Genomic DNA, 22718 nt, shown 5'->3' with positions numbered 1-22718 from the left:
AAGCCGACCGGATTGGCTCTCGTTAAAGGGGCGGGGACTCGTTCCCAAGGCCCTAACCATGCGCCCTGTGCAGCAGCCAACGAGAGCTGAAGAATCCGGGAGGTTCTCGCGCAATCTCAGGAAGCATCGCGGGAGAAAGAGGTGGTTCGTTCTCGCTCTTTCCCCGCCCCTTCTCATCTTCTTCCCTTTCCCGCCTGTTCTGGTCTGTGGAATCGCTGGAGGCGACTGCGTCAGTCCTAGCTGCTCTCGCGTCCCTTTTCTCCTGCACCCCGGGTAAAAGGCCGCCTGGATTTGCCCCCGTTGCTCTGTCACCGGCTCATCGCGGCAGGGCAGTCTTTGGGGGGCGAGGAGGCCGTAGGACCAGCTTCCAGGCCGGATCCTGGACGGGAAGGATGGACTGCCCCCAGGGCTCCATTCCCTTCCCCTACCCGGCCGGCCCGGCTTGGGTTCCCGGACTCCTTGGGTGCCCAGCCAGGGGGATAAGTCCTGGGCCAGCGAGGCCCAGGCCACAGAGCGGGGAACTTGTGGTGATCTTTGCCAGCCCAGCCCCTGCCAATTCTCATTAGCATCCATTGCCTGTCCCGGATCTCACGGTTTTCTAGGATCTGCCTCTGGGCACCTGTTGTCTCTGTAGATCATGTGTGCTGGTATTTACTGAAACATTAAGCTTGAATCCATTTGTTTGTGTAGGGTGACTTTAATGTAGTCCTTGCCTTTCAAGAAAAAAGTCGGTTATATATTGTAGGAAGCCTTCCTCCTTCAGTATGCAAAGACAGATTCCCCTTCCTCTTCTCCCCAAGGAAATGGGAAATCTCTTTGGAAAAAGATCACCCGCTGTAAAGAGACCAACCCAATAAGGGGACTAGTGTGGCATTGAAAGGGTGCTTTTTGCTCTGTTTTTACAGTATATTAGGTTTTTTAAGTAGGTTATGTAAATATCTATTATATACATATAAATAAAGAGGCCACTGGTTTAGTGGGATAGATAACATTTTATGGATAAAATTATATATTTTAAATAATGTAATATAATTATGTGTTGTGCCATGTTCACATATGTATATATACAAAAGAAACTAATATGATATAATTATGTGTCATTCACATATGTACGTTTAGCATGCACACATGAGGTAGCTAATTTAGTGAGAGCAGTCAGGTTCCTGAATTAGAAAAGTCATGGGTTCAAATGACAATTCTGACACTTATTTTACTGGCCATGTGACTGAACAGGTCACTTAACTTTTAAGTGCTTCAGACACCTCTCTAAGAGTTGCAGAATTTAAGAAAAATGATAAATATGTCTAATGATAAATTTTCTGTTTATAAAATATTGTATAACTATATAAATGCTCTGTAAATGCATTTAAAAATAATAATTTTGTTTTTTAGAACTGGCTTGGAGAATTTGAAATCCACGATAAGTTTCCTGATCAGCAGGGCGATAGGCAATATTAGAAGTTACTTGCTGAGAGTGCTGGCCCCCAGCAGCTGGATTGAAGGTAGAAGAAATGAATTCTGCAGATACACTGTAAGCCCCAATGCCTTTCAGAATCTTTTTTTTTTTTTTTGCTCCCAACCCTATTGTCTTGCTTATGCAAGGAAAAATTCATTTAAGTGCACTGATTATATGTGTTTTGTTTATGAATTCAAAATTTAGGGCATTAACACATTTATTTCACTTTTCAAAAAGCTGATGGAGCCTTCATTTTCTAATGCATGCAAAAACTGGGGACAGGAAATGTGTAGTTGATTATTAAGTGTGAGGCAGCTTGGTGTAATGGCTCTCTAGCCAGCCTTGAAGCCAGAAAAACTTAAGATTATAAATTACAGAGTATATGCCAACCTACATTAATAGAGGAAATTTCTTTCCTAAATATTCCTTATACCATTGAAATTTCAGATCCTATCCCCCTACTGTACTATGTAAAAACTTCTCATCTTTTTCTGCATTTATGAATAGTATTGAGGTCAGTGAAAATTTAATTAAAATCTGAACGTGTGAGCACTGGTGTGAGTTCTGGGGAAGATATGAGTTTAGTAAGACATTGCCCCTGTCCTCATAGAGCCCCTTTCATAACTTAGTTCTGTAGCATTTTTTTTTTTAAGTGAGGCAATTGGGGTTAAGTGACTTGCCCAGGGTCACACAGCTAGTAAGTGTTAAGTGTCTGAGGCCGGATTTGAACTCAGGTATTCCTGACTCCAGGGCCGATGCTCTATCCACTGCACCACCTAGCTGCCCCCAGTTCTGTAGCATTTTAAAGTTTGCAAAGTGCTTTATAAGCATCTTCCATGATCCTCACAACAACTTTGTGATGTAAATACTGCAAGTATTGTTGCTCACATTTTACAAGTGAGAAAATTATAATACAAAATATTACATAAGTGAATAACAGAGTTATGTGAGGTGTAAGGTCTGTGGTGTTTTAAAGATCATTATCTTGGGGTGGGGAGCAGGATGGATCAGGGGGTGCTTTCTTGAAGTTGGTATTTAAATCAGGCTTTCTGTAGACTGAGGAGGTAGTGAAAAGGATATTCCAGATAAGGAAAAATGTGAACAAAGACAGTAGGAAATTATAGTATGTATACAGGGTTGGTGACTAGTCTTATTGGATTGGCATTTCAGGTGGATGAAAAGAATATGAATGAAAACTGAAAAGTTTGAGGAGGACCAGATCGTGGAGGGGTTTGAGTGCCAAACCAAAGAGCTAGAACTTGCTAGGAAATAGGATTTTGTTTGTTTGTTTGTTTGTTTGTTTGTTTGTTTTTTAGTGAGGCATTTGGGGTGAAGTGACTCGCCCAGGGTCACACAGCTAGTAAGTGTTAAGTGTCTGAGGCCGGATTTGAACTCAGGTCCTCCTGACTCCAGGGCCCGTACTCTATCCACTGTGCCACCTAGCTGCCCTGGAAATGAGATTTTGAGAGAGGGAGGGAGTGCTAGGACCAGATATATGCAGATCATAATAATCTGGCCGTTGTTTGAAGGCAGGATGAGAAGTGAACTTGACATTGTGAGGAGACTTTTTATAATTGAGGTTAATGGTAATGACAGTGATGAAACGGTGATATATGATGATATGTTATAGTGGTGGTGACATTAGGAAGAGGTGAAGGAAGATATGAGAGACTGAAGAGGAAGAATTGACAAGATTTAGCAATTGAACCAGTCAGAGATAAACTTAAAGTTTAGGGTATGAGATACTAGGTAAATAATGGTACCATTAACAGAAATAATGAAGTAAGGAAGTGCAATTTTGGGGGAAAGACAATAAGTTTGGCTTAATGCATAGATGCTGACAAGATATCCATAGAGATGTGTTTTATTTGTTTGTTTGTTTGTTTTTTGTCTGGGCAGTGAAGGTTAAGTGACTTGCCCAGGGTCATTCAGCTAGTATGTGTTAAGTGTCTAAGCTGGATTTGAACTCAGGTCCTACTGAATCCTGGGCCGGTGCTTTATCTACGGCACCACCTAGCTGCCCCGAGATGTGTTTTATAGGAAGTGTTGAAATACCATTTTTGAATGTTATTTTAAAACTGTTAGTAAGTCTGATAAAATGTAAACTTTTAGAGTGGCAAATAACTGTTGTGTTGAAAAATGGAGTTTAACTAATTTCATGAGGGTTTAACCACACCTACACATGTTACCAAGACCTACCTGTATACACAGTAAGCAAGCTACTTGGTCATCATTGTATAAATATTTCCGAAGAAAACCTGTTCTTGTGACTGCATATTTTATTTGGGACATTCCGTATATTCAGTTCAGTTCAACATGTATTAAGAGCATAATTTAATTCATAGCATCTACTATGTGCCAGAAGCTGTGCTAAGTGCTTTACAGCTATTAACTCATGGGGCAGCTAGGTGGCGCAGTAGATAAAGCACTGGCCCTGGAGTCAGGAGTACCTGAGTTCAAACCCAGCCTCAGACACTTGACACTTACTAGCTGTGTGACCCTGGGCAAGTCACTTAACCCCCATTGCCCCCCCCCCCAAAAAAAACCCCCAAAACCCAAACCAACAACTATTAACTCATTTGATAGGTACTAATGATCCAAGAGATTATTTTAAAGTATGGAAGTAATGTGCTAAAATTTATTGTTCTAAAATTTTATGAATTCTTTTTTATTAAATGGATTTTATTTCCAATACAGTGATGATGAAGATACTTTTAAAATATTGGTTGCAACAGACATTCATCTTGGATTTATGGAAAAAGATGCTGTCCGAGGAAATGATACATTTGTAACATTGGATGAAATTTTGAGACTTGCCCAGGAAAATGAAGTGAGTTAGCTTCTATCTTTGGTGGAAATTCTGCTCTACTGCCATTAACCAAAGGATTATTCCCTCTGCCTCCTGATAGAGTGTACTTATGTGCTTATTGGCCTGTTTTTTGTGATTGTCGTCAGTACAATTATGGAGATAATTTAGTTAAATACTTTAGCAATGGAGTTTTAAAGAGGGCTATGTACAAAGCAGAACTATATTTGCAGGTACTAGTGACAAAAAATACCTCTGTGTGTGTGTGTGTGTGTATATACACATACACATATTTTTATATGTGTATATGTCTTATCCACTATATATCTTATATATTATATATTGTATATATATAGTATATATTTTATCAAAGCTTAGTTAAAATCTCCCATTTCTTTGTGTTTTTATTTTCCCTTAATGATAGCTTTTCCTGGCTTCAGATACCCAGTTCTATCTTTGGTCTTCACTATTTCTACCTATTAAATTTGGAAAGGGGGCGGCTAGGTGGCGCAGTGGATAAAGCACCGGCCCTGAATTCAGGAGTACCTGAGTTCAAATCCGGCATCAGACACTGGACATTTACTAGCTGTGTGACCCTGGGCAAGTCGCTTAACCCCCATTGCCCTGCAAAAAAAAAAAAAAAATTGGAAAGAATCTGTTGTTGCCCACTTTTATTTTGGATTGATTATGCTTTAGGATGAATAATTTTCGCTAAATCAACATGTGCATTTTGCATCTTTTATTTATGATTGTGGAGGAAAAGGCTTTGTTTTTCTTAGAAATTTCAGGGTTCTGTCAGCAAGCAAGTGATATTTTGGGGGGGCAAGGGAGACCCTGAAATTACATAAAACTTAATTGTTAAATTGTCCTAAAGATAAACTTGACTCAGTCCTTGTAGTGGTCAGGGTTAAGGACAGTGGCAATGATATCTTGTAGGATTCTCCATTCCTTTGGAGAGGATGTCAGCTTCTGCTGTGGCTTTTCCTGGAAGCCCATTCTCTATTGAGAATAGAAGAGGTTAAAAAAAACATAAAAAAAAAGAAAAGGGAATAGAAGAGGTAGAGCCTACCTTAACCTAGTATAGAGCTGCAGACTAGACTTTCCCCCCCATAATTGTACTTTTCCACCCTGCCATACACACAGAAACAGTCCTGCCTGAGCATAGGTTAGTACCCGTTTACTTCAACCTTTTCCCATCTGTTCCATGATTCCTGGATACTTAATTTTATTTTGGGGGCATCCTTATCTTAGGCATCCTTAAGAGAAGCATGGTATTTAGAATGAGGGAAGTAATAATGCTACTATATTCTGATCTAGTCATCTCACATTTGGAGTCATGTGTTCAGTTCTGGGTACCATATTAGGAAGGACATTGACAAATTAGGGAGTCTCCAGGAGGGCATTTGAGTTAATAAGAGCAGTGGAGAGCTTGCCATATGAAGATAGGTTGGAAGAACTGAAATTGTTTAACCTGGAGAACAGAAGACAGCAGGGGTCAAGGAAGGCAGGTAACTGTTCTTGAATAACTGAAAAACCTTCATTTGAAAGAGGGATTAGACTGGTTCTCCTTGGCAGAACTGCAAACAATGTATGAAGTTACAGAGAGGCAGAATTTAGCTTGATATAAAGAAAAGCTAACAGTAAGGACTATCCAGAAGTAGAATGAGCAGCTTTGGGAGATTGTGGGTTCCCCATCACTGAAGCTTCTAAATGGATATTTCATATCCACTTATTTGGGATGTTGTACAGGAAGTTCATCTTCAGCTATTTATCGCACTAAATAGTTTCCAAGATTTTGTGATTCATTTATGTCAATAATACTCTTATGAATTTTTTGATTTTCTCAGTGTCATTACTTATCTGTTGACTTTTAATCAATTGTGATAACAGAAAAGTAGAATTGTTGATGCTCAATGTCTTTGGATGGTTAATTTGTACAAAGTGGAAAAGTTCTAGTAATTTTTAAAAAGCAAGTTCCTATATAGCTAATTACTATGTAAAAAAAGTTCCAGTCTATAAATTTCCATTCATATTGAAATTTTTAACTGAAAACTTAAGTTATAGTTAATAAATAACTCATTGTGGCAGTATGAAATATACTGACTCTAAGAATTATTTTTTAGGTGGATTTTATTTTGTTAGGTGGTGATCTTTTTCATGAAAACAAACCATCGAGAAAAACATTACATACTTGTCTGGAATTATTAAGAAAATACTGTATGGGTGATCGTCCAGTACAATTTGAAATTCTTAGTGATCAGTCAGTCAACTTTGGTTTTAGTAAGTAAGTATGTTAAAATGATTGAACTATCTAATTTAATTGTATGCAATAAACTCTAAAGTATACCTACACATGTTAATAGTTAATCATTTAAGTTTCATTGCAATCAAATTATATTTTTTGGGAAATGTTGACTTTTGATATTCTTATTCTATTAAGAATCTTCTATAGTTTCAGACCAAATGTATATATATTTTGGGTAAATTTTAGCAATTGTCCTTCAGTATTGCTTTGTTATTTTTATTATAATATTTTGAATTTAATTTTTTAGGCAGCTCTAGTACTGTGACCATATTTGAAAATGCTTTTATAAAGGATATAGTGTTCTGTTTGTTCTGAAATGTGAACACTGTCCAAAATGCCGTGCATAATATATACTATATGTAGTTAACTTTTTGTCACTATATCTTTATTTAACTTATCAAAGTCAAGTCTAGGCTTTTTTCCAAGAGATTAGGGGTAGACACTTAGCTTTCATGGCATTATTATTATTATTATTATTTTTTTTTTTTGAGGGGCAATGGGGGTTAAGTGACTTGCCCAGGGTCACAGAGCTAGTAAGTGTCAAGTGTCTGAGGCCGGATTTGAACTCAGGATTTGAACTCTGAATCCAGAGCCAGTGCTTTATCCACTGCGCCGCCTAGCTGCCCCCCTTGCATTATTATTTTTATTTGACTCATTTGTGGACATTTACTTGGGTTCTTGCTTTCTGTTCTCTCCCTTCAGTGCCCTCCTTTCCCCCCCAACTACATTGCTTTGCACATACTAGGCACTTAATAAGTATTGTTTGAATTTGAGAAATGTGCAGGAGGCTACAAGGGTAGAGGTTGAGGTTTTCTTTCCCCATGGTTATTACCAGGGAAGGACCTTGAAACCAACTCTTAACTCTTCTTGAGCTCACAGGAAAGGCATGAATTAGACTGACAGGAAATTTAGAGGAAACATATTGAGTTGAAGCTGAGAAAAATAAACCTGAGAAAAGAATAATCATATCTTTTTTTCAAAGGAGTGTGAAAAAAGAAAAGGAAATTTGAGAAGAATCTCTGCTTGTCCTATAGTATGGCTTTTTTGTTTAAAGGTTCATGAATTCTGAAAATACCAGATATATCTTAATATGCATAGCCTAATGCTAATCCCAAAGAGCATTTTAAAATTGAATATGAATGATTTTTTGATTATTCCTACTGATACTTCCTTTCATTAGCATATGTAGTAATTTTTAATCTATTCAGCTGCATCTTTTAGTTTGAAATCATAATTATTATCATTTAGTGATTACATAAATTTCCAATCTTTGTTCTTGTTGTTTGATAATTACATAAAATTCAATGGCTGGGGTTTGCAGACAATAGCTTTTTTTCCTCTAAGTTTTATTAACACCTTCTTTATATTTAGGTTTCCATGGGTGAACTACCAAGATGGCAATCTCAACATTTCTATTCCAGTTTTTAGTGTTCATGGCAATCATGATGATCCCACAGGGGTAATTATCATTTTCTATAGTTTGGGGTTGTAGAGATGGCCAGCTTTGTTTTTCCTTGGATTTAGTTTATTTAAAAAAAAAATCCATGCTATATTTAAGTGAAGTATTATAAGATGCAGAGGAAATTTCTGAGCATAGCTTCTTTGGCATCTTCTACTGACTTGTAAATGATTTATAGCTGGAATAAGAATTGGAAAACTGGGTTATTATTCCTTTTATGGTATTTAAAAAAAATTTTTTTTAAAGTGAGGCAATTGGGGCGGCTAGGTGGTGCAGTGGATAAAGCACTGGCCTTGGATTCAGGAGGACCTGAGTTCAAATCCAGCCTCAGACACTTGACACTTACTAGCTGTGTGACCTTGGGCAAGTCACTTAACCCTCACTGCCCTACCAAAAAAAAATAGTTAAAAAAAAAAGTGAAGCAATTGGGGTTAAGTGACTTGCCCAGGGTAACACAGCTACTAAGTGTCTGAGGCCAGATTTGAATTCAGCCCTGATTCCAGGGCTAGTGCACCACCTAGCTATCCCTACATATACTCTTAGTAAATGTTTGTTTACATGTAAGATACTTAATAAATGTTTGTTGAATGAAAGAAAAAAACATTGATTTATACCTTACCATTTTTATAGGCAGATGCGCTCTGTGCATTGGATATTTTGAGTTGTGCAGGATTGGTGAATCACTTTGGACGTTCAATGTCTGTAGAAAAGATAGACATTAGTCCTATTTTGCTTCGAAAAGGCAACACAAAAATTGCTCTCTATGGATTAGGTAAGGTTTTAAAATTTTATTGCTGATATACATTTTTTCATTTGTTCACTTGGTTAAGAATAATGTAAATGAATGGTTAAGTAAGTAACTGGAGATAAAAAAGGAGGTTGCCATATGAAAAAAAAAATCTGTTTTTCTTTATTATCAATCATAAAGTTGATGTTTTAATGAGGTGAACTTTTTTACTACTAGGGTTGTACCTTTATAGATGTTTTTGTGTGGGGGTGGGGTGGGGGGGACAATGGGGGTTAAGTGACTTGCTCAGGGTCACATGGCTAGTAAGTGTCAAGTGTCTGAGGTCAGATTTGAACTCAGGTACTCCTGAATCCAGGGCCAGTGCTTTATCCACTGTGCCGCCTAGCTGCCCCCAAGGCTACCTTTTTTTTTTTTTTTGGTGTGTGAGGCAATTGGGGTTAAGTGACTTGCCCAGGGTCACACAGCTAGTAAGTGTTAAGTGTCTGAGGCCGGATTTGAACTCAGGTCCTCCTGACTCCAGGGCCGGTGCTAAGGCTACCTTTTAAAAGGCAAGTCATTTAACACTCATCGCCCCACAAAAACAAAACAAAACAAAAAACAAACAAAAAGGTAGCCTTGATAAACATTTTTCCATCTATTTAGTGATTAACATTTAAGAGTTAATAAAATGTCCTAGTTTATGGAAAATACTTGGTAAATGGAAAATCTGCACAGATATTTAAAAAATTTATAATCGGGGCAGCTGGGTGGCGCAGTGGATAGAGCACTGGCCCTGGAGTCAGGAGGACCTGAGTTCAAATTTGGCCCCAGACATTTGACGCTTACTAGCTGTGTGACCTTAGGCTAGTCACTTAACCCCAACTGCTTCACACCCCCGCACCCACCCAAAAAAATTAGAATCAAGCTCACTTAAACAGTAGCACTTGGAAAACTTACTTTGATCACCTTCATTATCTTACACTTAATGACTGAAAATCATTTTACCGAGCTTTAGTGGGTATAAACAAAAGGTTGTGAAAGCTTCTAAAACCAAATATTAAAAGGTATGATTAGACTTATTTGTTAGTGGTTTTTTTTTAAATCTTTAAAGTACTCTTTTTTGGGGGGGGGTAAGGCAGTTGGGGTTAAGTCACTTGCTTAGGGTCACACAGCTAGTAAGTGTTAAGTGTCTGAGGCCGGATTTGAACTCAGGTCCTCCTGACTCCAGGGCTGGTGCTCTATCCACTGCACCACCTAGCTGCCCTGTAAAGTACTTTTTAGGTCAGGAATAATTCTCTAAATTCAAGAATTGGCCAGGGAACATTATAACTTATAACCAAAAATTTGAATTTTTGTTTTTCTTAGATGATACAAGTAATGTGTATACTATTGCTAGGTACTCTAGTTACTCAGAACATGTGGTATTCAGTAGTTTCTACTATATGAAATTAGCAACATTTGTTTCTGAAGTCAAATGTTTTGAAGATATGCTTAAATATTCTTTTCTATTAACTCATCCTTGTATAGATTAAATTCATTCTGATATTTTATTTATCATTTTTATGGCCTAATCTGTTTTTTTTATTATTATTATTATTATTATTATTATTATTATTATTATTATTATTATTATTTTTAGTGAGGCAATTGGGGTTAAGTGATTCGCCCAGGGTCACACAGCTAGTAAATGTTAAGTGTCTGAGGCCGGATTTGAACTCAGGTACTCCTGACTCCAGGGCCGGTGCTCTATCCACTGCACCACCTAGCTGCCCCCTAGTCTGTTTTTTTTTTTTTTTAGTGGGGCAATTGGGGTTAAGTGACTTGCCCAGGGTCACACAGCTAGTAAGTGTTAAGTGTCTGAGGCCGGATTTGAACTCAGGTATTCCTGACTCCGGGGCCGGTGCTCTATCCACTGCGCCACCTAGCTGCCCCCCCCAGTCTGTTTTTAAAAAAAATCTGAGCAGTTTATTTTAATAATAGTAAATACCTTATAATTCCTTGTTAACACTAATACTTTTTTACCACATATTTTACAAAAGACTTTTTGTGGCATTTATGTCATGACTTTTTCCAAGGAATTTAATGTCATTTACATTGATCAGTGCCTACAAACTGTTTTGAGAATTAATAATAACTTACATTTCTGTAGCAAATTTACAGTTTATAAAGGGATTTCCTTATAGCAGCCTTGTGAAGTAAGTAAAAGGGTAGGAGATGTTATACAAATGTGAAAGTAGGGCATAGATCATATAAGTGATTCTGTATTTTGTACAGTGGCATAGCTGGGAGGGAAATACACTTGTTTCATGAACATAATGTTCTTATTTACTAGATGTTTTTGTTGCTCTTCTATTTAAAATTGCCTTTAAATTATGTTAACCAATTTAAAAATCAAAGATAAATGTGTTTCTGATTTAGAATCATTTGACATAATTTAACAGGAATTTTAGGTACAAATGAGATTTTTATTCAAGTGTATGAAAGAACAGTGTCAGATGGCTTTTGGGGAGAATAGATAGGTTTTTGTCAGTGTAATTGTCCTGTTTAAGGAGTTCATCTTTGACTTTGGAGCTCCCACCATAGCTTGTAAACCAAAGGTAGCAAGAGGTCAAAGTTAGTAAAAAGTGTTATTTTTAATTTAATTATTGTCACAAGTGGGATAAAATGGTTTGTGAAATACATTTATTGTGTAAATATAGGAATGATGGCCTTTGTTACATAATAAGTAGTCTGGTTTTCAAATCTATCTATCTATCTATCTATATACATATATATGTATATTGTCCCTTTTAGGATCTATTCCAGATGAAAGGTTGTATCGAATGTTTGTCAATAAACAAGTAACAATGTTGAGACCAAGGGAAGAAGAGAATAGTTGGTTTAATTTGTTTGTGATTCATCAAAACAGGTAAAAAAGCATTTGACTGAATTTTGTTGTACATCAAGCATATAAATCCGCTATTTCCTCTTTCATGCCATCCTCTTCATTTTTAGGCTCACCTCTTGTTTCTCTAAAATTTCTTCATGTTAAGGGTTCTGTAAAGTTTAGAAATTTAAGCCTCTGTGTATTTTCTTGGGCAGGCCATTGAGGGTTAAGTGACTTGCCCAGGGTCACACAGCTAGTAAGTATCAAGTGTCTGAGGTCAGATATGAACTCAGGTCCTCCTGAATCTAGGGCCAGTGCTTTATCCACTGTGCCACCTAGCTGCCCACGCCTCTGTGTATTTAAAGCTTCCAGCATTATAGGATGATAGATTTAGAGATGAAAGATCTTTTTTTTTCCTATTCATCTAGTCCTACCCTCTCATTTTATACATGAGGAAACTGAGGCCCAGAGAAGTTAATTGCCCAAGGTTACACAGATAGTAAGAAGTAGAACTAGGATTGAAACCTCCTTCTCTGACTTCAGATCCAGTACTCTTGTCCTTACTATCCTTTCCTATCATTTCCCTATCACTGATTCAAATACGGATTTTAACTTTCTGAGGTGGGTAGGAGAGAGTATATTTTGAGTCATACTGTTGTCACAAAAATTTCTAAGTCCAATGAAGTAAAAGAAACAGCGAAGTCTCCAAGCTATAGAAAATAGGTTTATTGAGAGAGGGTACCTGCCTCACAAAGTCTCAAGTCTAGGACCCAAAGACCCTGAGTAGTGTCACTCAGCTACTTTTATACCCCTATGAGGCTTAAATGCTTATATATCTTACTATTTTTAGACAGACCCCTCCTAGAAACATCATTTACACTACACATTTCAAGTGATATATGTACAACAAATCCTCATTGAATATTGGAAACCTCAGTCTTATGCAAAATTATGTAATCCAACTAGTGTATCCACCATAGTGGATCTTACATAAAGTGCTAGAAACCACAGTTGAAAGAATGGGATGGTGAAATCCATCAATGCCATCTACCTCCAAAGGTAACTTTTCTCAAGTTCTGATTGGTCCAGAGTAACTATTTTTAGTAGTTGACTTTTAAGCTGATTGGTAGATACCTAGCCACAGTGCATTAAACTAATGGTTTCAATTTATGTGGTTTCTGCATCAATCTAACATATAGCATATACATAAACTCTACAAATACCTATCTTACTTATTTTGTTATTATCTGCATAAGCTATTGAAGAATATCACTAAAGAATACCTAAACATATTAAATCACAATTTATAGGCTAAGTACTGATTATTATCATAGTTAAATCTCTTATATCTAAGGGTTGGGTAAAATCTCACTCACACTCTTCATAGTTAAAACTGACTTCTTAAGTATTAGTAGAAGATATTTAACTTTTCAACAAATATTTAATGAAAATATACAATGTCTAGTACTGGACTCTTTCTGATCTCATTAGGGAGATAAAATATTCATACTTGAAACAAGATAAGAAGGCTTAGAAACCCTCTTTATCATGACTCTAGTGCTGTCAGCTATTTAAATGCTCATGTTCATTACTTCTAAGTCACTTTTTGCAGTCCCTGTTGTCCTTTCTTTCTGTGTTGTGACTGATAGGGGGTGCAAAAACTGTGTCATTTAGGTCTCTTATCTGCCAAGGTTTCATCTTCACAATTTCCAAAGTACTACTTTGTCTTTCAGCAGCAATTATTTGAATCAGACACTGATTCTCTATGTTCTGTGTATTTAAACTGTATTTTAAACTTATGACAAACACTCTGGCCAGTAACTAAGTAGCTATTACGAACATCAGGATTCTATCCTCCTATTCTCTTCTAATCTTGGGGTGGGAGAGACTGTAATCATTCATTACTAGCAAATTATACCTCAGCATATGGTTACCACCTCTTCCAAATCTATCACATTGTGCCAGTATTAACAGGAACAAAAATAAAATAACTGTTAGCTACATTCTATAAGTTCCCAAATCATGGTTCTTTTCAAATGCTCAAAAGGTCCAGTCCTGCATCTCGCTCAATGATATCTCAGTTGCCAAGTCTAATGGCCTTTTTTCCAATTCTCATCCTTTTTGATTTTGCTATAGCTTTTGACATTGCCATTCGCTCTCTTCTCTGTGATATTCCTTTCTCTAGGTTTTCAAGACACTGTTCTCTCCTGATTTTCCTTCTTTGTGTAGTCTGCCTACTCTTCAGTGTCCACTGGATATTCAACCTTGGGTGTTTCTCAAGACTCTATTATGGGCCCTCTTTTCTTCCACCTTTATATTATTTCACTTGGTAATCTCATTGACTCCCACAGATTCAGTTATTGTTTCTATGCTGATAATTCTTAGTCCCTTTTTTTTTCACTTAACCGTATTTTTTTCCAGTTACATGTAAAGATAGTTTTCAACATTCATATTTGTAAGATTTTGAGTTCCAAATCTTTCTCCTCTCCCTTTTCTTCCCCCTCCCCAAGATAGCAGCCAGTCTGATATAGATTATACATATTTTCACATTTAGTCATGTGAAAAAAAAATCAGAACAAAAAAGAAAAACCACAAGAAAGAAGAAGCAAACAAAGTGAAAATAGTATGCTTTGATCTGCATTTAGACTTCAGAGTTCTTTCACTGGATTTGGAGAGCATTTTCCATTAGGAGTCTTTTGGAACTCTCTTGGATTGTATTGCTGAGAAGAGCTGAGTCTGTCATAGTTGATCGTCATACAGTGTTGCTGATACTGTGTATAATGTTCTTGGTTCTTCTCATTTCATTCAGCATCAGTTCATGTAAGTCTAGATTATTCAGAAATCTACTTGCTTATCATTTCTATAGTATTCCATCACATTTATATACTTGTTCAGCCATTTCCCACTTGATGGACATCCCCTCAATTTCCGGTTCTTTGCCACCACAAAAAGAGCTGCTATAAATATTTTTATACACATGGGTCCTTTTCCCTTTTTTATGATCTCTTTGGGATACAGACCTAGTAGTGGTATTGCTGGTTCAAAGGATATGCACAGTTTTATAGCCCTTTGGACATAGTTCCAGATTGCTCTCCAAAATGGTTGGATCATTTCACAATTCCACCAACAAATGCATTAGTGTTCCAGTTTTCCCACATTAATTCTCTGTCCTCTTTATCTAGCCCTAATGTCTCTCTTGATAAACCCTCTCTTCTTCCTAACTTTCCTGTTATTGTTGAGGTTGCCACCAGTCTCCTAGTTAGCCAGGCTTGATAATAATTTGAGAAATTTTGCAAGATGATATTCGATTGTCATTTGAGTGGTACAGATGTAAGTGCTATGTGTTTATATAAGGGAAATCACTGTTTGAGTAGTCATGTATGAGATGGAACTTAATCTAGGTCTTAAAAGATGCTTGTTTTTGGTAAATTTTCTTGAAGCAAAATATTTGTTAAAGATTTTCAAAATGTAAAAAAAATTTATAAATATAAAAGCAACATTGAATGGTCAAGTATAACTCTCTTTGGTGTAAAATTGTTTGTTTTGGTTTGTTTTGGTTTTTTTTGTTTTTAGTGAGGCAGTTGGGGTTAAGTGACTTGCCCAGGGTCACACAGCTAGTAAGTGTTAAGTGTCTGAGGCCGGATTTGAACTCAGGTTCTCCTGACTCCAGGGCCGGTGCTCTATCCACTGTGCCACCTAGCTGCCCCGGTGTAAAATTGTTTAAAGACTGCTCTTTAGAGCTTTAAAAATATTCTAAAGATTTTTCCTATGAATGTGGTATTTCTTTAGTTTTCTGTCATCTGCTTTTCACAGTTTGGATCAACCAATATACTTATTGATTACTTGTATTCAACCCACTTTTCCAGCTTAATGTTACATAATTTTCCTTTGCTTTGTAAGGGGCTAAAATTCTAGCTAGTCTGTCTAAAATATCTAATGAGTGGTCGCCAATAAATTATAAGCTTTAGAAAGAGTTTAGACTTTTAAGTATTTATTAAGGAGAATAAGAATTTGGTGAAGAGAGAGAGAGAAAGAGGCCTAGATTCATCTATTTATCAAAGGGAGTACGCATTTTAGCTCCACTCTCCATGAGAGTCCTGGAGAGAGAGGGAGAGAGAGGGAGAGGGAGAGGGAGGGAGAGGGAGAGGGAGAGGGAGAGGGAGAGGGAGAGGGAGAGGGAGAGGGAGAGGGAGGGGGAGAGAGAGAGAGAGAGAGAGAGAGAGAGAGAGAGAGAGAGAGAGAGAGAGAGAGCGAGCGAGCGCACCACCCCTTTATTCCACAAGCCTCCTGTGAAACTGGGAACATCCTTGTCCACATGCACACAGAGCTCCAAGCTAATTGGCTGGTAGCTTTGATAGACAGTACCCATGAGCAAACATTGCTTCCTGATGCCAAAGAAAAGCCACATGGCTTGCCCTCAGATGCCTTCTCCTCATGGCTGAGCTTTACTACAGTAACTCTCCAGCAGGTGGTGTCACTCCAATCGTTACAACTTGATGTAGTAGTCAAACTTTGCATACTGTAGTATGCAAATGTAGTATGCACTATCTCCATTCTTGTCTTGCCTCTTTCTATCTCTGTGCCTTTAATAATTTCATCCCTGAAGCCTAGAATGGACATCCTCATTTCTTTTGCCTGTTGAAATTTCTCCTTCTAAGGCCCATTTCAGGTATCATTTCCTTCATAAACCTTTTTAATCCTCACTTGCTCCATTTCTTTTTCCTCAATTTTTTCTTAGCATTTTGAACCTTTCCTTAGTACTTTTCATAAGGTTACTTTGTATCATAGTTATTAGTATATATTTCTTGTCTTTTTTTGATTACAAACTTTTTGAAGACAAAATTTTGTTTGATTTCATCTTTGTAATGCCATGGTCCAGGAGTTTTTGCACATGGTAGGTACTTATTTCCTGAATTGAATTTAAGAACATCCTGAAGCCTAAATTAACTTTACTTGTGGGAAAGCTTTCTCATGATGAATTTTAATAACTTATTTTTTCATTGCTTCTCATCTCTTCAAACTTACCTTAGTTATTTCTTCATGTATGCTTGAGATATTTTATTTATTTTGTCATTCTGGTTACAGTCATAAATATGCCCAAGAAACACATGACAGATATCTGTTACTTGCATTGTTATATAATGACTTGTTCTAAATTTTGAATGCTCTCTAATGACACTGTTAAGTAGTCTCAAAATTCCTATCATGGTTGATGTGATATCATTGTATAGATGATAATGTTGAGACTACCTCTTCAAGTTAGTTCAGCGAAGAAACGGGTCCTCGCACCATGGATCTTTTTCACTGTTAGTAGACCAGTTTGTTTCCATTATTCAAAGAGTGTGTGTGTGTGTGTGTGTGTGTGTGTGTTTAAAGTTCTTTGTGGTTTTATATACTTATACTAATAATAGGGCTTTCAAAAGGAGTTGGAAAGAGTTTTAGCTTTGTGTATTATAAAGAGCAAATGCAAATTGTTTTAAACTAAAAATGACCTATGTTTTCTTTGATGTATATTCAGATAATCTATGTTTTTTTGTTACGAATTGAAAGTATTGCTCTAATTTTTTTGTGTTCCATTTGAATTTCTTCTCAGTCCCAGTAATCCATACTATGTTCATTTTTCCCTTTATCTTGGAACAGAAGTAAACACGGAGCCTCGAACTACATTCCAGAACAGTTTTTGGATGACTTCATTGATCTTGTTATTTGGGGTCATGAACATGAGTGTAAAATAGCACCAACCAAAAACGAGCAGCAGCTCTTCTATGTTTCACAGCCTGGAAGTTCAGTGGTTACTTCTCTTTCCCCAGGAGAGGCTATAAAAAAGTGAGTTCTTTTTAGTTTTTGGCAGTTTATCTAAATTTCTTTTTTTTTTTTTGCAGGGCAGTGGGGTTTAAGTGACTTACCCAGGGTCACACAGCTAGTAAGTGTCTGAGGCTGGGTTTGAACTCAGGTCCTCCTGAATCCAAGGCTAGTGCCTTATCCATTGTGTCACTTAGCTGCCCCTTTTTAAAATTTTTTTTTTTTGCAGGGCAATTGGGGTTAAGTGACTTGCCCAGGGTCACATAGCTAGTAAGTGTTAAGTATCTGAGGTCAGATTTGAACTCAGGTCCTCCTGAATCCAGGGCTGGTGCTCTATCCACTACGCCACCTAGCTGCCCCTAAACATGAATTTACATGCATTTGGAGTTGTGAGGAGGCACCACGCTTTTCTTTTTTTTTTTGCAGGGCAATGGGGGTTAAGTGACTTGCCCAGGGTCACACAGCTAGCAAGTATCAAGTGTCTGAGGCTGGATTTGAACTCAGGTACTCCTGAATCCAGGGCCAGTGCTTTATCCACTGCACCACCTAGCTGCCCCCTAAATTTCTTTTAAAATTATTTCATCGGTTTATAGACTAAAACGAAATTATTCCTTAACCTCAGATACAATCTTTTTATGAGTCAGTCTATCTTTTATCTGCTTTTGTTTGTTTGTTTTGGTGAGGCAATCTGGGTTAAGTGACTTGCCTAGGGTCACACAGCTAGTAAGTGTGAAGTGTCTGAGGCTGGATTTGAACTCAGGTCCTCCTGACTCCAGGGCCGGTGCTCTATCCACTGTGTCACCTAACTGCCCCTCTTTTATCTGTTTTTAAAGCACCATTCATATAGATTCTGATTACATATTATTGTGTTATAGGAGAGTATTATGAAGTTTAACTTTTCTACCTTCTCTAATTTTTTGTTTTAGAGTTTTTACTCATTATTACCTGAACAGGAAAGAGATCTAGTAGTGATAATATCTTATGATACTATTTATGTTAATATTTAAATCCTATTAACATTGGAATCCTTTACTATGTTTCATGTTAGTGTCACAAGAGAGAATTATCAATAATTTTGTTTCTAAATATGTACTTAGCAAAATGTAGTAGGTAGCATAACATCCATTAAATATGGTCACAATTAGAAAGATTACTTGAAGTTTTTCATGTTAGAAGGACATCCTATAGCATAGCAAAGTATAGCATACTTTAATTAATGTTTGGTTATAAAGTGAAGAGATCTTATTTTGTCCCAAGAAGTTTACCAATTCACTATGAAACTTTCTTGTTGGATTAGATGATGTGTCTTAAGTTTAGCGCTATATGTAAATATAAAATAGTTTTTGAAAATTTGAAATAATCAAGCAAGGTAATTTTTCTTCTTAACTCTACTCACTTATAATCATGGCAAATCATTTTAGCACTATACTTTTTCATCTAATTGATACTATCTTTGGAAAAATACAGTAAATTTTTTCCATAAGAAATTTTTGTTCTTGTTGTAAATAAAGTTGTAATTACCTTAGATTTAAATTGTACAATCATTCCTTTTTTTTTTTTTTTTTTTGGTGAGGTAATTGGGGTTAAGTGATTTGCCTAGGATCATACAGCTAGTACATGTTAAGTGTCTGAGGCCGGATTTGAACTCAGGTTCTCCTGGATCCAGGGCCGGTGCTCTATCCACTGCGCCTCCTAGCTGCCCTAGTCATTACTTTTTTAATAAGTAATTTTGTAAAGCTATTTAAGATATTTATAGAAAGTGTATTAGATATGCAACAGTTTATTTGTAAAAATTCAAAAGATTTTGCATGTTCAGATATGCCTTTTTTCTTCATTATTTTAGACATGTTGGCTTACTGCGCGTTAAGGGGAGAAAGATGAATATGCAAAAAATTCCTCTAAGGACAGTACGACAGTTTTTCATAGAGGATATTGTACTTGCTGATCATCCAAATATTTTTAATCCAAATAGTCTTAAAGTAACCCAAGCAATACAAAATTTTTGTTTGGAGAAGGTAAATATTTTAATTTTTAAAAATCACTGAGGAGGGTGGGAAAACCAGAATATTTTTGGTTTTGAAGTTATTTTATATGATTTAAATGAATTTTAATAATAATTTAAAACACAAAGCAAGTAGAATAAATTTAAAATTAGCAGAAATCTTTTTTTTTTTTTTAGTGAGGCAATTAGGGTTAAGTGACTTGCCCAGGGTTACACAGCTAGTAAGTGTTAAGTGTCTGAGGCCGGATTTGATCTCAGGTACTCCTGACTCCAGGGCTGGTGCTCTATCCACTGTGCCACCTAGCTGCCTCCACAGAAATCTTTTTTAAAAAGCAAGACAAAAGAACGTATTCAGATGTTTCCTTCTGTAGGTATGATTTGGGATATCGGGTGGTTATTTTATTAAGGCATTTGATGAAAGAGGTTAGAGATGGTACAGATCAGGGCTTCTTAAAACTTTTTTCCTCTTGTGACCCTTTTTTGTTTGAGAAATTTTTGTGGGACCCTGAGTATATAGATATACAAAATAGGTATATAAATAAAATTTTTACTGCCAAATTTTTTGGGACTCCCACATTCAATTATGAGACCTCATATAGGTTTGTGACCTACAGCTTAAGAAACTTTGGTATAGATGGTGGCAAATATTATAAGAGCTAATTTTGCCTATTGAAAGTATTGTCATCATGAAATGGGAAAAACATGAGGTTTGTTTTTTTTTTAATGGGGCAGTGAGGGTTAAGTGACTTGCCCAGGGTCATGTAGCTAGTAAGTGTCAATTGTCTGAGGCCGGATTTTAACTCAGATCCTCCTGAATCCAAGGCCAGTGCTTTATCCACTGCACCACCTAGCTGCCCATAAAACATGAGTTTTTAAATAATATGGGACTATGTACTTATAATAGGGAGGAGATAGTGCCAAAATAAAATTAGATGAAAGTAATTTCTAGTTGCTAATTTTTTTTTTTTAGGTTGAAGAAATGCTTGAAAATGCTGAAAGAGAACGTCTGGGAAATCCCCGGCAGCCAGAAAAACCTCTCATTAGATTAAGAGTATGACCTGTTTATATAAAATAAGCATTTTTTAAATATACTATTGGCAATTTTGTAATACAGATTTGAAACCCATTTGCTTTAATGTGTTATAATAATGTTTTATTGGTAAATGAAACCTCTTGAGTTAATTTTATTAGGTCCTTAAAATATTGTACAGGAAAGAGGTATTTCTAGCTGAGACTGGGAGCACATGCTTATAATCACTGTTACTGGGGGAAGCTGAGGTTGGTGGATTGCTTGAGCTGTGGAGTTCTGAGCTGTAGTAGGGCTAGAGTCAGTCAGGTATCCACACTAAGTCCAGCACCAGTATGGTGAGTGCTTGGCAGTATAGGACCCCTCTGCTGCCTTAAAAGAAATGAACCAGTCCAGGCTGGAAAATTGAAGCAGTTTAAAGCTTCCATAGCAATCAGCTTATGAACTGGGTCCATGAATATGCCCTGAATATCCAGCCTAGGTAAGATAAGGAAACTGAGTCTCGGGGGGGAAAAAAAAGGAAAGGAAAAAAAGGAAAGTAATGGAAAGAAGCGTTTTTAGTATTGTTGTTCATTTTACTACATTTATGACAATATAAGCAGCATCTTCATATGTTGAACATTTCCTAAGGTCCAGTAGTTAGGTGAAGCACTTGTATATAATAATAACAGAAATTTATATGATGCTTTAAAATTTGCTGTTTTTCTTCCTGTTCATCATCCCTATTGGTTTTTCTCCTATTCTTTATGTATAAATTCCCATACTTTCTGTATCCCAGCACCGAATATTTGATATGCTACTCTTTTTGCCTTTGGTTGACCCTTAATACCTTTATTCCTATGTTAATCTCTTTCAGCCCATTCAAATCAATGCCCACCTCTCATTTAATGCCCACCTCTCATTCCTTAAGAAAACTCTCAAATGATTATGGTAATCCTCTAAATCTTTCATTGATCTCTTTCAGCCTACTCAGATCTATGCCAACTCTGACTTCTTATACCTTTTTATACCTCATATACTTTATACTTCCTGTACCTCTCTGATGATTGAACTTTGTAACATTATTTTTTAAAAAGCTGTCTTAACCAAGGCACATAGAAAAGTACACATAGGTAAGCCTATCAGTAGAGACACTTAGATCTAGATGCATATTGTGAATAGGAAATAGCAGATTGTTACACATACAAACACTCGTGGGACAGGCACTTAGAGTTGAACCTAAAGCTGTTTTGTGGATATTGAGCAAAAAAGATGACTGGCTGGTGTAGACTTGTTGTGTATTGATTTTAATCTATCGTAGACTAGGTGAAAGCCAGTGGCTTCAGTAGCTAGCTTTTTCCATTTTTAATATGGCACTTAGCATTTATGCAATGATAATATTTTATGTTTGTATTGTGTTTTTCAATTTTCAAAGCACTTTCATATATATTACCTTGTTTTTAAAAGATGGCCTTTAGTGTATGAGTTACATATTAGTCTGATTGACTACTAGAAAGTAGATAGTGGGAGTGGGATTTTACCTCCTTTGGAGGAGAGAAGTGATTTAGAAACTTTCTTAGTTTTTTTTTTTTTTGGCAAGGCAATGAGGGTTAAGTGACTTGCCAAGGTCACACGGCTAGTAAGTGTCAAGTGTCTGAAATCAGATTTGAACTCAGGTCCTCCTGAATCTAGGGCCGGTGCTTTATCCACTGCGCCACCTAGCTGCCCCAAAACTTTCTTAGTTTTTAGATATCTTTAGCAGGGCAAAAGACTCTATGGAATCTTACCCCCTTTTTTGCTCATGAGTGTTCAAAATAATGCAACAGAATTAATGAGAATAATAGCATTGCTTTTGATGAAACACTAACAAGATCAGGCTGTAAGTGTGGAAGAAGCCCTTGGGATCAGATGCCATAAGCCTTGTGATCTTGGGGAACTGATCTTCAGATTACTCATTTGTAGAATGAACATAAAAATACTTGCACTACCTACCATTTAGGTTACGCATGCTTTGTATAATGTGAAGGTATCATTTATGAAATATTATAATGTGTAGTTAATTTTTGCCAGAAAAACAAAATAAATGCAGAAATGTTCATGCTGCAAATAATTCCATGGATCAGGAACCATGTGTAAAGAAAACTGTTTCTTTTGGATGTGATCCTTTATGAAAGACTTTTTTTGGGGGGGGGGAGGGCTAATGGGCCATAGGAGTTAGAGATGAATTCATAAGATCATCAAGGTTCTTTTACAGATGAAAAATTTGAGGTCCTGAGAAGTGTGGCCACT

General features: G+C 36.7%; 1 protein-coding gene across 2 annotated transcripts in view; it reads left to right on the top strand.

Annotated features, from left to right (window-relative positions):
* The first annotated feature begins 157 nt into the window (after window positions 1–157).
* Window positions 158–22718, top strand: part of MRE11 (MRE11 homolog, double strand break repair nuclease) — a 74424-nt gene continuing 51863 nt past the window's right edge. The window contains exons 1-10 of one of the 2 annotated variants that reach the window (XM_043990645.1): window positions 158–273; window positions 1393–1531; window positions 4154–4286; window positions 6386–6546; window positions 7939–8026; window positions 8657–8798; window positions 11547–11661; window positions 17260–17445; window positions 19265–19436; window positions 20394–20474. In XM_043990645.1, coding sequence (XP_043846580.1) covers window positions 1512–1531; window positions 4154–4286; window positions 6386–6546; window positions 7939–8026; window positions 8657–8798; window positions 11547–11661; window positions 17260–17445; window positions 19265–19436; window positions 20394–20474 — 1098 coding nt within the window. In that variant the 5' untranslated portion in view covers window positions 158–273; window positions 1393–1511. Of the gene's footprint in view, window positions 274–527; window positions 648–1392; window positions 1532–4153; window positions 4287–6385; window positions 6547–7938; window positions 8027–8656; window positions 8799–11546; window positions 11662–17259; window positions 17446–19264; window positions 19437–20393; window positions 20475–22718 lie in introns of those variants that run through there. The other variant, XM_043990644.1, reaches the window with a different exon arrangement.

The sequence above is a fragment of the Dromiciops gliroides genome, chromosome 3 (genome assembly GCF_019393635.1).
Source record: "Dromiciops gliroides isolate mDroGli1 chromosome 3, mDroGli1.pri, whole genome shotgun sequence".
Lineage (NCBI taxonomy): Eukaryota > Metazoa > Chordata > Mammalia > Microbiotheria > Microbiotheriidae > Dromiciops > Dromiciops gliroides.
The sequence above is the reverse complement of the archived record's forward strand: the minus strand, read 5'-3'. Positions and strand labels throughout refer to the sequence as shown.